Source organism: Haplochromis burtoni, unplaced genomic scaffold, assembly GCF_018398535.1.
Source record: "Haplochromis burtoni strain Fernald_Lab_line unplaced genomic scaffold, NCSU_Asbu1 Contig_272, whole genome shotgun sequence".
NCBI classification, from domain to species: domain Eukaryota; kingdom Metazoa; phylum Chordata; class Actinopteri; order Cichliformes; family Cichlidae; genus Haplochromis; species Haplochromis burtoni.
The window spans coordinates 210,408-224,667 of record NW_024582633.1 but is presented as its reverse complement, the minus strand read 5'-3'; the positions used below and the strand labels follow the sequence as shown (position 1 = coordinate 224,667).

Sequence of the window (14,260 nt, the reverse complement as noted above, 5' to 3'; positions counted from 1 at the left end):
TCTTGGATGTGTCATTTGATCTTGGATGTAGTAAGCGACGTACGAAGAACAGGCCCCTGCTGCCCAACTAAACCAAAAACACAGAGAAGAAAACAAAACAAAAAACAACAACAAACAGACTCATAAAAGAAAAAAAATTAAGAAGGGGGGGGATGCACTAGCATCCTCTGCTGCGCCAGCGTTAGCACAACTCTCGGCAGTAAGGTTTTTCTCGGTTTGGCTCCTTCCCTTGGACATCCTTCCAATGTCACACACATAAATGACCCGAAAAGTTCGTGTCTAGCAGCAAAACGGGGCTCAGAAAGTAAAATTTTAAATTTTAGTTTTCTATATACTGTTCATATCACACTACCTGATAAGGGTTGTCTACAGGCTGGGTTCCCTGAGTTTAAGAGGAGTAGTGAAAGAATCGTGTGTGTAATCATCAAACCTTTTTTTCCCTGCCTTACATAAAGAGTAGAATATCTCTGATGACGAGAGATCATTGATGTATTAAGATCATTCTTTAAAACGTTGTCTTTATTTTGGCTGACTGTAGAGCAGTGTTATAATAGTGTCTATATTGATAAACAGCTATATAATCCTCTTTTTTAAAATGTTTTTTTTTTGTTGTTGTTTTTTTGCAGTGGCATATCGACATGGCCGAAAATCATTTATTAGAGAAGCATATGAAGAACACTTCTTACCAGTGGATGGAAGAGAGGTGAGAGAATGTGCTTTTCATGACTAATTCATTTGTATTTAGTGAAAAGAATTTTATTAGTAGAAATCTCTGGTGTTATGATGTTATCATTACTATAGTCTTGTAGACAGAGTATGTAGTGTGTTGATGAGTATTTGACCACTTTTTAGGAGGTCAGTGTTCTTTCCAAGTCTTTTGACACTCAGAAATTTTAGACATGTTTCTCTTATTCTATTTGATGCTGCATTAAGGATAGTATGCTCTGAAATGTCAAATGTGTTGTGCTGTTATTTCAGGTGACAGTTCAGCGGGTTGTAAATATTGTCGAAAAGAGGTCCCACATGCCACGGCCGGGAGTGGAATTAGACAGAAGATTTAATGATGATCCATGGTATGGAGGTCCTCGTGATTACCATGATGGAAGAGGCTATTCTGAGGACGGCAGTTATCCAGTGAACAATCAACGAGGCTTTGATGAAAATCTCAACTTTGGCAATTTCCGTAGAAATTCCTCTCCCCACCAAAGTGTACGATAAACTTGATTTGCAAGTGTGGTTCAGAAACCTGAATCTGTGTTGCGTTAAATCTGCATTTGTGGCCTTTCGCCATTAAAGTTACTGAAATTGTGATTTTTTTCTTTTTTTCAGGAGGCACCGTATTCTCAGCAGTGTTATAGCAGAGATGATTTGAGGCATCAGTTAAGCTCAAGGTAGTATGTTCATTCTTTTTGTTTTTTTTAAGGTATTCAATTTGTCAACAATTTTTGCTTTTTATATTTCGTCTTCATTACTTTGTGTCAGATCTCAACTCTGATGAATTCTTTGTGTAATCCATTCTATTGACCACTAGATGGTGGCAGAGTTCTGTCTTTTAAAAAGTAAGCTCAATCAAAAGTTTGAACACACCTTCTCATTTCATGGTTTTTCTTTATTTACATGACTGTTTACTTTGGAGATTCTAACTGAAGGGATCAAAACTATGAATGAACACATATGGAATTATGCAGTAAACAAAAAGTTTGAAAAACATCAAAAAAGTTTCTTGAAAATAGCCACCCTTTGCGTTGATTTCGGCTTTGCACACCCTTGGCATTCTCTCGATGAGCTTCATGAGGCAGTCATCTGAAATGGTTTTCGAAGAGTCTTGAAGGAGTTCCCAGAGACGCTGAGCACTTGTTGGCCCTTTTGCCTTCACTTTGCGGTCCATCTCATCCCAAACCATCTTGATGGGGTTTAGGTCAGGTGACTGTGAAGGCCAGCACATCTGGTGCAATACTCCATCACTTTCCTACTTGGTCAAACAGCCCTACACAGCTTGGAGGTGTGTTTGGGGTCATTGTCTTGTTGAAAAATAAATGATGGCCCAACTAAACGTAAACCGGATGGGATGGCATATTACTGCAGGATCCTGTAGTAGCTATGCTGGTTCAGTGTACCTTCAGTTTTGAATAAATCCCCATCAGTGTCGTCAGCAAAGCACCCCCACACCATCACACCTCCTCTTCCATATTTCATGGTGGAAACCATGCATGTAGAGACCATCCCTTCACCTTTTCTGCATCGCACAAACACACAGTGGGTAGAGCTAAAGATTTCAAATTTGGACTTATAAGATTAAAGCACAGATTTCCTCTGGTCTAATGTCCTTTCTTTGTGTTTCTTGGCCCAAACAAATCTCTCCTGCTTATTGCTTTTCCTTAAAAGTGGTTTCTTAGCAGCTACATCAGCAGACACTCTTTTCTCGTTGGCTACTTTGACATACCACCAGTTTATAGGCCCAAGCCTCACTTTCAAGGAGTCATACCAGGCTACAGAAGGGGACAAAGGCCACTAGTGTCTACTCACTAAGTCCGACAACCCCACCCTGAGAGGAAAAACAGCTGGACACTCTGTCCACAGTTAAACACCCACCCACCCACACAAACACACACCCATACCCATATACACATACATGTCTCTGACACTCTGAGCAGCAGGTCTTATTTAATTTCTGGCCTTATTTTCCTAAAGTTCCTAATATTCCTAAATGAATATTAGATAATTTCAGGTTGTCATTTAATCTTGAATATGTATGATGCAGTAATTCTGTTAGCTGCATATTATTTAAAGCTTGTGAAGGAATGCCTGGCATTAAAAAAGCATTTTGCCAGCTTAAATTGTAAGCTCATATATCACATTTTTAAATTTGCCCCTTCTGTTTTTTTCATGCTGACACTGCTGGATTGCCACGTTAGATTTATCATAACTTGTAAAATGCTGACAGTGACATTGTAGATGAACTTTAAAATGAGGCATTTTGGTAAAATTGTAAAAACCCAGAATGCACAGAGTGGTCATACAGTATGTAGTACAACCTGCCTTCTGTGTAATTCTAAACTAAATCTATAGTTTTTGTTTAATGAAAAAATACTTTAAAATCAAGTGAATATTTTCACAGTTAGTTACCAGATTCCCCACTTATATCAGTCTCACCCACTGCACAACAACTAAAGAAGGAGTTCTGTACTGTTTAACTGTAAAATTACGAAGACGCCCATTTAATTTGACTTGCTTGTGTAATTACTGAGCCTTTACGTGAACTTTGGATCTGTCAGGTGTTTTCTGTGAGTAGAAAAGGAGGGTATTTTAAACAAAGATTGCAATGACTAAAAATTTCAGTATTGATCCTATTTGTGTCACAATGCATAGCCAAGAGTTCTGTCAGTTCCTCAGCAGCACTGGTGTAATATTGCTCCACAATCAGAACTGTGTAAATGAAGTGTTTAGTTTTGAGAAAGTTTATGCTTCTGGTTGTTCTGCCAAGGTACAGCTCATTTTTTTGAGTCATTTCATCATTACCAAAGAGCTGGAAGTCAGATTCGTTTTATGTAAAGGTTACTAACGAGGCCAAGCTGACAAATGTAAAATTACTCTTACAATCCCAGCACAAGTTATAAACTCTAGGTACTCTTTGCTCCGTAAGACCGAGCAGGACTCATGCAGACGGGGAATAAAGACACAGCTCAGGCACTAATTAGTCACTCTCTAAATTAAAAGTTGCCTGCGTGGATAAATATACAAATTACTATTATTACTTACTGGAAATTATACATTTAACTCTTGACTATAAGAATGAAGAGCACTCATGTGCAGACATGAACCTTTGAATGTATGTCATTTGTCTGTGAACGCATGTCTGATAAACGCTTTACTCTCTTTTGTTGTTTTCTGACTTCTAAATAAGATACACAAGCTTTTTTCTACCTTTAATGTTTGTTGTGGACGGCATAAAATGACAGTGTTTGGCAAATGGCATGCTAAGTCTGCTACTTCAAACAGGCCATGAGTCGTAAAAGTTTGAGCCCTTGTTAGACCTGCTTTTTGTTTGAGATGAGGATTGGGTTCAAGCAGAGGTCGTGACAGCCAGGTGCCTTTAAATTGTTCTGGAGGTTATTTGAACACAAGCTTTGAGTTTGGAGAATTGTGAAGTCGATGTGTAAGGAACTATGGTGATTTAATTATGCTGGGGCTATCAAATGTTGCAAAAATGCTCCGAAATTGTATTTAATGGTAAATAAAGAACAGATTTCGTGTCAGTGCGTTCTTACCGTAGCTACAGGCTGCATGAAATTGAGGACAGATCATAGTGAGGGAAGACCATAATCAGTCCATTTTCCAGCCAACAGTTGCTTTTGCCAAAGTGGAAGATTGCCTTAGTTCCAGAAATTTATCAGTACCCCACGGAGTCTTTCAAGTCTTTTTCATTAGTTTTCCTGCTTCCATCACCAATCTGACGGAGTCACTGATGCATAACCTGCACATTTGTTTTTAATACCAGCAATCGTAACTAAAACAGCATTTTGAACTCAACTTTCATAGATTACGTTAAATGTGCTTCTAACTAAACTGCTTCATTTGCTAGTGCTTAAATCTGCCTTTTTTCCTGTTGTGTTCTGTCTTAGAAAGAGTGGTCGAGGACACCCTTTTCGCAACAGAGGTCGGGGAGGCCCTACTCAAAGGTCAGTGCGCGACAGAAAAGCCAAGTCAGTGCCCTCACGTGCATTTCTGGGTGTTGACATCCTCTTAACTGTTTGCAAACAAAGCTTGAATTTGGAATATGAATTACGATCCAGTCTTGATGCATGTTCAGTTATTCAGATAAGGAAACCACAGAAAGTCGATTCTGTTCATCTGGATGTAACATTGTCAGTGGGAAAAACATTTTGTCACTCATCCAAGTGGCTTCTTTTTTGTTATCCAAGTGCTACTTCCAGATGAACACAATCTGGGATATCTTTGTGGGATACATTACAATCAGTTATATAAAGAGAAATCCAGTTTGCCTTTTGTGTAATCCTTTTCTATGCATACAGTAAGCAGTTTGTTTGGTCACCAGTATTTATGGCATTAGTTTGCTCTCCATAGAAAGGACCATGATGAGTACAGGAACCCTCAGCCTACAGTTATTGTGCGGGATCGCTCTCCTGGAAGAAGGGAAGGCCAGCCGCCTCTTCGTTCCGGATCAAACATCAAAAACTTCTCACCTGATGGGGAAAAAAGCTACACGTATCAGCAGGGACAGCAAAAGCGTAAGTGTAAAATCCTCTGAGGATGCCAAATAGCTCATTTTAATGATTTTGATAATGCCCGCATACAGATTCACAGCGGGATTAGCTAAAAGATGCCAAAGGAAGTGTGTGTAGAGAGAACTGGTCACCAAGGGTCAGTTTATGAAAACAATACCTTGATATTCACATGGATGATCACAGGTTGTTCAACGTCACATTTGCATTTGAACTCTTTCTCATAGTCCACTTTATGTGTATAGTCCAACATCAATTCTTCTCCTCGACCTATAAGTTGAACTTGCTCGTGTGACACGGGGTGGCAGCAGATAGTAGGACATCTAATAACAAAGCACATTCTTTGATTTTGCATGAGAAAAACCTAAAAGCCCATTGATAGCTTGAGAGTTGTGAAGTTGCCTTACCTAATACAGCACTTTTTGTGCAACTGTTATATCCTTTGAAGTGAAACTAGAAATCACTCCCAATTTTACAAAGATAATTAAAATGTCTAAACAAATTAAGCCACTTCAGGTGAAACATCTGTTTTTCAGAGGTGGTGTGTAATGTGTGGGGTCAGGGTGTGCTGAAAAATGTTAGGGTGGTAATTAGGCTAACACCAAACACACTTTCAGAGGCTGGGAAAAGGGTACCCTTAGCTTGGGGTGGTTTGGCTTTGGCTCTACCCTGACCTCTTTTTTTAGTCAGACTGTATTAAATACACTAGCTTAAAACTGTCTTCAGAATCACACTGGGTGTGTCATTTTACTCAGTTTCACTTTTGTGACTTTTATAGGCTTCAGAAATATCATTTTCAGTGCTGAGCCAGTGAAATTTATGAATGTTTCAAAGAGATCTGACACAAGTTATTAATTTAAAGCAAGAAGTGTGGACAATAATTTCTCCACTTCTTTGATTTCTGAGAGGCTTAAATGTATTTATGTGTTAAAAGCTGAGCTTCGTGTTCTACAGCCCTTTGAAAATGTAATAAAACAGTGAGAAAACAGATGCACCTCCCTGCTCCACTACCATCTGGGATGTTAATTAGAGCAGCACAGCAAAGGACTCAAAAAGTGTGTTTGATTATAGGGCACACTGGGCTTTGTCATGAACACAAAAGGTTTAGTTCAAGTACATTTTTACAGTCAATTGTTGTCAGGTACATATAACAAATTTTCTCACATTCTGAAATAAGCAATACAAGTACACTTACTTTATGTAGCATTTGGCTGTGAGTCTAAAAATGAGAACTATTCTGCATTAAACTACTTCCATTACATGAATGCTTGTGCTGTGTTTTTATATGAGCAGTTATAACATTAAACTGCATATGGATTATGGCAGACTGGCGCTCATGTAACAGTGTGTAATAGCCTACAATAGCTTTAGGCTGTTATAACTAGCTCTGCATTTAACATGGTTCATTATTATTATTATAAGTGCTTGACTTTCACACTGTAGTTTTTCTGTTTGCTCTGAGCAACATTATCGCAGTATCTAACCTTTTTGCGGTGAAAGTTGGTGCCATCTGGAGACTCCATAGTCCCACAGCAAAACACCAATTAGCTTTCATCTCAGATCAATTAAATCAAAATGAGAAGTATCCTTCATTAAAATAAACAGCTAGCTTCTATTTGTTTTTTTGTTTGTTTTTTTCTAGACACACTGGAGCCAAAGACGGCAATATTTCAGTTTAGGCACAGCTGAACTCCATGACCACTATTGTGTAGGAGGCTCCAACAAGGGAGTATTAAAAAAAACTGTGACTTATACTTTTCAGCTGCTTCATAAGGCTGTGGTAAATTGTTCACTGTGATAAGTGAGGTACTGTCTCATGTCTCACTGTAAAAACAAATTTTCCTCCAGGATATCTTTTAAAAATATTTTGTGGTGTTTTACCATTATTGGGCATTATAGTAGGGAGAGTTTGGTGTCTTTAGAAAAAGAAGACTAAACAACAACAAAAGCCAGATTTTAAATCATGTATTTATGGGTACTAACATGTATTTTTTGGGTCCCTCTGTGTAACATTAGTCAGATGTATGATAGTTATCTCAGGATGCTTATCTGCTTATTTTCTTACTCTAATTTTACTTTTCTCTGCAGATAAACCCAATCTGGTGACAAGCCACACTCCCAGCAGCTCTGTGGAAGGGTCTCCTCACAGTTCAGCCTCTTCAAAGGTAAAAGAAACATTTTTGAGAAGATTCAAATAGTTGTGCTCTTAAACTGAATGCACTGACAAATGTGGTAACAGCTGGAAAAAGTGCAGGTAACGCAAGCTATGAGAAGATGTTACAGAATATCACTTGCACTATTGCATTGCAAATACAGAAGAGGAAAATATTTGCATTCAGGGCTGTAATCCTTCACAATTTATATCCATTACGATCTACATATTCTTTTGGTTTATCTGAGCCAAATAAAAGTTCTGTGAATGCGTTAATGAAACCTATCAATCTTAAGGATGCATTACTCAGATAAGGAGGATAAAGAATATATAAATGATGATTTTAGTAATAGATTTCAATTCAGTTAACAGAAAACTCAAAAAATGTGCATCTGAATTATTATGGGTGAAACATATTGTGCAAAAATCTGGCAGCTCCATCAGCATGTTACTGTAAAAATAATAAGCAAAATTTGCTCTTTGGTTCACGGACATTAAGGTTGGGTTTCCTTTAGGTTATCTCTGTAATCAGAGCGATATACCCTGTCTGGTAACCTCATTTCTGTTTACTGTTGACATGTGGCATGCATAATTCGACACACACGAAAACAAGAACTCAACACCTGTAAGAGAGCAAAGTTGTCTCCATTTGAAAGACTTTGAAATCAGAGCCAGTTTCTAAACGCGGTGCCCTCGGCTCTAACCCCTTAACCTTTGGCCCGCCAGGAAAAAACTTCAGCATCTGCAGCGGAGTCGGAAGAGGCGGCGGCTGCCAGCATGGAGCCAAAGCTGACACCAGAGCAGAACATCAAGGCTCGCCGGTTGGAGGCCATTAAGGCGAAGGCTCTGGAAATTGAGACGGTAGTAAGATTTCCTCCATGAAACTGTCTACCTTCTGTGAATTCACTTTACTTTATATGTTGCTTTGGATAATGTAACTAAGGGTAACCACAACTACCTATATGGCTCTTTGCTCAGGCTGACCCTTCATTATTCATTCATTATATCACTGGGTCTTTAATACGACATCAACTAAAATCTTTTTGACCTTAAAAGGGTGAGATTATATTTCTGAGATTTTACAGGAAATAGAGAAATTAGCTTAATTGCGTATTGTTTCCGGATACTGAACCGCCTGTTGGCCAGTGAAACCTTCAGACTCGCCTCACTGTAACTCGTTTCTCTCACTTTTTTTAAGGCCAACTCATGACTGACTTATACACCACTCAGATCAGCCAGTTACAGAGGACATAGGCACAGGTTCAGGAAAGAAACTAAGCTGATGTCTTAAGTTATTAAATACCAAACGTATTGAACCACTTTTTTTAGCTGGGACATGCTAATAGGTTCATCTCAATGTGTGGTGTCCTGTTGCTGTACATGTTTGAGTGACTTTATGCTTGACTTTATGTATCACTGTAAGTCATGGAGCAATAAGTACAAGCTATGCCTCGGCTTGTTGTAGCTTATATGTGAGAATCATATTTTTCTTGTAGAAAAAGAGGATGAGTAAGCAGAAAAATGCTTAGCACCTCAGTTTGCGATGCCTCTCGCGGCCTGCTATTTGGAGTTGCACTTTTTCCATCCCCTTCATCACTTTACACTACAGTACTACTTATCTATTCCAGTTAAAGCAGTGCAGGAATTGCCCTGCAGGATGCAGGCGGCCCACACACGGTGTGGTACATCTCTTGGCATTAGCACACACATGCTTACCCTGCCATTTAAAGACGTGGTGAGAGGCAGCAACCTCAACTGCGCCTTTACTGTAACATCTGCCACAGGCGCAGTCAAAACCACATAGTGCTCGGTCACTCTGAAGGAATGCCGAAATGAGCCGATCAGGTAGCAAGCAGAGACGGGCCACTGAGTCAATACACTGGTTAAAAAAATGTGTTCTTTTTATAAAAATGTTTGTCGTTTCAAAATGAGCTTTTTTTTTCTACAAGTTTTAATCATTTGTGGACATCCCTGCATGAGGCTCATTCAGTCACAGACAGATTTAATGCAGTGACTCATTGCATCCCATAACATACTGTCTGAAGCCATCATAGGGAGGCGATGGCCTGGGAGGTAGAGTGGGTAATGTGCTTCTCAGAAGGTTGGTGGTTCAAACCCTGGATTCTCCAACCTGCATGTCGAAGTATCCTTGAGCAAAATACTGGACACCAAGTTGCATCCATCAGAGTCTGAGTGTGTGAACATTAAGTTAAAAGTGCATAACTCCTCTTTTTTTTCTGTTGCAACAGATGGGCAGAGGATCAGTTTATTATTCTTTAAAGTGACCACAGAACAAGTCTGAACATGTAAAATAACAACAACAGAGTGGAAACTTAGAAAACATCCATATTTCAATATCACACCAAAGCTAAGTGCCTGGGAGTGATTTTCCCTAGAAGTACATTCATCATCTCAATCAGCCCAAATGAAACATATCCATTTCAACTATTAGCCCCTCCATTGAGAGGTCCGGTTTGCAGCTTGAGTGATTAAAATGGCTCTTTTAATATCCCCTAATGTGTACCAGCCCTCAAGTCATTACCCTACTTCCCTTATTATGCAGGACCCCTGCCTGCATCAGTGCTCATTTGAACAGAGCCTCACTAAACATCCATGTGAGAGCCGTATGTATAATTTCACTCAAAGCCTTTACTTCCCAGCCCCCACACACTATTCCACTGCACACTCCTGTCTGTATGTTCACAATCTGGACCTCCACAAACATCCGATTTGGGCAGAAGCCTGCTTTTTAAGGCTCCTCCTTAAGGCCCCTAGTGTTGCCATTTCTCCTGGGGCTCCGGTCCGTCCTGTGTGGGCCCGTAGTATCAGGCTTAAAAATCAGCCCATAGCGCCCACTCCAGAGAAGGAACTTAGGCAGAACCTCACCGCAACCTTTACTCACAACATTAAGAGCATGCTGAGGTCAGAAACACACTTCCTATTAGTTCATGCGAAATAGAAACATTTCTTATAGAAATAATAGTCTCCCCACAGTTGTTCACTATGTTGTACATATACATCGGTTGTTAATCCTTCAGAAAAATGAAGCAAATGAAGCATTCTCAAGTCTGTTTTTATTCTTTCAAGCATGAAAACAGTGTCTGTGGGATATAATGAAGTGAAAATGTAATTACTGCCACGAAAGGCTGTAACTTGGGAAGAGCTCAGACATGGCTTTGTTTTGAAAGATGGCAAACAAAATCAATCCGAAGGCGATTAAAGGGGTGGGATTGGTGCGTTGGGCATTATACCACATGTTTGTGTCTCACTTAGCCCATGTTTCCTCTCACATTTGGACCAGGCTTTTTTTCTAAATGATTTTTACTTTGTGCAAATGTTCAAGGAGGACAGATCTTTTCTTAGGAGATAAATTTATTAGTAGAAAATAGTTGCAACTGTTAGAAGGACAAATGGTTTTGTAGGTCGACAGAGAAAAGGGGCCCACGCGTTGCTGTATAAAGCTGACCCTCAGCTTAGTGGCCACACGTGTCGTGAGTCGCTCACTTCCTTGTGGTCGGGTTGAAGTCTATCATTATGTGGGGTTGCAAATTTCACATGACATGATCTGCAGACATTAAGACATCCGCCGCAGTCCAAACATCTCCCACAGTCTGGGATATTTCTGTCAGATTCATTCTAAACAGCCTTCCCTTTGTGTGTATGTGTACAATGCATATTGAAATACAGTGATAATAACCTATATTGCATCAACATTCATTCATAATAGTTATTTACTCACCTAATATTTGATTAATTTTTCCTTTAACCTTGTTTCAAATGGTCTAAAGCGAAGAAGGTGTGTTAAAGATGCGAGAATGAACAAATAAGCGAGAATTAGGCATCTGAACATGCTGTGGCTGGTTCAGCTGTGAAGTGAGAGAGGAATGATATAAAAAGGATAACTAAAGAGGCTGTAGGCATTTTTTGTTTAACTTAATTGTAATTATCAAGAACAGCATACAATGAAGACCGTTCATTTTCACTCTCCAAGTTTTGTGTGTAATTTTCACATAACATTTTAACCAGACCCAGCGCCTGGGATTTTTTCCCCTCTCTAACAGGTTCGCTCAGTAGCCTCTTTTGCTTGAAAACACAGTAAATGGCTCCCATGTGGTGATCTGTTTCCATCCATATTGTTCAGGAGTGAATGTTATTCTTGTTTCTTTGACCTTTTCCGCGTGTTTAAAGCCCCACCTGGCTCAACTCCCTCTCAGATTTTGACTGTGGTAAATTTATATTTTTTAAATATTCTAGATTTACAATAATGACAGTTAAACGATTTAGCAAATTACATATTGGAGACACATAACTTTTATTAAGTTCTCAGCGGGTAAGGTTAGGTTATGGCAGTACATTTCTAAATGCTTCAGACTGATGGATACACAATTTTGAGTTAGCCTGACATTACATGATATGTATCTAGGCAAAGAAACAGCAGCTGTGGTTTTTAATTTCCCCAGCACTGACAGAACCCTGGAATATAGTGTTTAACCGTTTAACCTCACTTTCTGTTTAAGCACGGACACTGATTTAAGTTGACAGGTAGCATTTTTTTCTTTTCAAAGTTAGCAAAGCTGATGGTGTGTGTTTTATTGTATTTTAACAGACTGATAATAGTAGATGAGATACAGTTGGCTAATTTTAGTTCAGCAACTAATGCCTGCACACCCCACAGTCCTAAAATGGCTTTGTGGTCTGAACATGACACAGATAAGTAGTACTTCTAACATAAGGATGCTGAGACTGTTTAATTAAGTCATTACTTTAAAGAAGTAGGTCACGTCTCCAGACATGTGCAAAACTGAGCAAGGACTGTCTTCTGTTTGATCAAGTTGTTATCAATAGTTGAGATAACCAAAAAAATTGAAAACTAGCTGGAAATGATATTAATTTTTTTTTTTTTTTTTGCACTGGCTGTATTTTGATATATATTTGCTGCTTGATCACCTGCAGAGTGGCTGTTTCAAGTTCTCCAGTGACCGTGATTGTAGATGTGATTGCGGCTGAACTCTGGAAGACTCTGATGTCCCATAGTCCTCCTTAACAGGCTGGTGTAGCCCTAAACCTCTGTGCAGAGTCAGTGAAGGGCCTTGCATTTTGCCATTTTCCCTCAGGTGATAAAGATGTTGTCAGCTTGCACCTGGGACTCCAATAAAGAACTTAATAGCTGTTTTGGGTCGGCAGTAAAATCTCTATGGGACATGAGAGCTTGTTGCAATGTGGTGTGAAAGAATGCTGCAGTCAAGTTAACATAATCTGACACCTCATGGCCATTTTGTTATAAGCCGACGTGCACGAATGTAGGTTCACATTCACGCACCTATGTGATGAATACAGGAAAAATGGGTTCATTAAGTTCACAGGTATCCATGAGCACAGTAGTTAGACTATAATTTAAACAACTGTCAGTGTTCACTTTGTATTTGAGGTTAGTTACTTAATCATTTCTGTTCAGACGGCTTATAAATACATCAGTACATTTCAAGTGTATTCTGTTTTTGTACATACACAGTTTTACTCTGTTTTATGTGCATAACGAACAAATTATTTATGTTTATATTTATGTTGCACTTACTAACTCAACCTGGGACTTAATTATTAATTTCAAGAGTAAAGTATACATGTTACATGTATGAAAACCTACTTAGGTTTAGTTCTAATTGATTTCATTGTGTAACTACACATCCAAACGACATCCTTTGCTTTTCTTGTAATTTGAGAAAAAAAAGATCCGTTGCTTTTAAAGCCAAAAGACTCAAGATTTTATTTTGAAGAGGCAACGAGAAAAAAAGAATCAAAGACTATAATATTCTTTTTTTTTTTTTTTTTTTTTACTACTCACCACAGCAAAAAATCTCATCCTATTGCTAGCATCCTCTTCTGTCACATCAACCCTTCCACATGTCCTCCTTCATTACATCTATAAACCTTCCTCTTTTCCTCCTTCTTGGCAACTCCATATTCAACATCCTTTGCACAATATATCCACTATGCCGCCTCCTCACTTGCTCAAACCAGACTTGTGCCTCTATTTTGTCTCCAAGCTGCTCGACCTGAGCTGTCCCTCTGATATTTCTAATCCTGTCCATCCTGGTCTCTCTCAGTATAAACCTGAGCATCTTCAACTCTACCACCTCAGCTCAGCTTCCTTCTTAGTGCCACTGTTTCAGATCAGAACAGGATTCACTTCTGCCTTTTAGACTTTCTTTTCATTCTTGCAGCTATCCATCTCACAAATCAGCCCTTTAAGATAAGGGCACAGTTATAACATTCAAATAGAACAATTTATTATGTCTTTATAATGTGGCTTTGATTTTGTTTTGTTTTTTATTCGTTGTGTTATGATATTGCATACATAATGACATTCCTGATTGTTTTGTTTACAGCATTACAGACAGGACTGTGAGACGTTTCGCACGGTGGTGAATATGCTGGTGGAAAAAGAGCCCAGCTTGGATAAAATGCTGCAAGCGCCACTAGACAAAAACCTGCTGGAGATCAAACAGCGTTGCCTAGATGCTCTTAGGAACTTTGTGAAGGAGCTGGATGAAGTAATAGAGCAGCCGGACACCAAAGCGTAAGCCGCACATCACTAAAACAAAGAGGAGATAGAATAGAGTTTCAACACTTTCCACCTGAAAAAAGTGGAAAAATATTCCATGTGCAAAGTTTATCTAAAGTGTTTAACTATTTTATATTTTTACTGTGTTCTTCAAAGAACAGTACTGGCAATTTATTTACACAAAACACTCATGTACAGTATTATGTGCAAACAGGATCATTGTGATAGAAAGGGGTATGTTTAAAACTAGACTGAATGACTGAAATGCCTATTGCATTTTGGGTCAAAATCAAGTTTGTGAAC

General features: G+C 38.9%; 1 protein-coding gene across 2 annotated transcripts in view; it reads left to right on the top strand.

The window, feature by feature from the left end:
- Positions 1-14,041, top strand: part of LOC102292531 (periphilin-1) — a 17,120-nt gene extending 3,079 nt beyond the window's left edge. For both annotated transcript variants that reach the window (XM_005939757.2, XM_005939758.2), the window contains 8 exons: positions 627-703; positions 979-1,209; positions 1,330-1,391; positions 4,623-4,679; positions 5,086-5,249; positions 7,332-7,408; positions 8,122-8,256; positions 13,782-14,041. In XM_005939757.2, the coding sequence (XP_005939819.1) occupies positions 627-703; positions 979-1,209; positions 1,330-1,391; positions 4,623-4,679; positions 5,086-5,249; positions 7,332-7,408; positions 8,122-8,256; positions 13,782-13,976 (998 nt within the window). In that variant the 3' untranslated portion in view covers positions 13,977-14,041. The remainder of the gene's footprint in view (positions 1-626; positions 704-978; positions 1,210-1,329; positions 1,392-4,622; positions 4,680-5,085; positions 5,250-7,331; positions 7,409-8,121; positions 8,257-13,781) is intronic.
- The last annotated feature ends 219 nt before the right edge of the window (positions 14,042-14,260 follow it).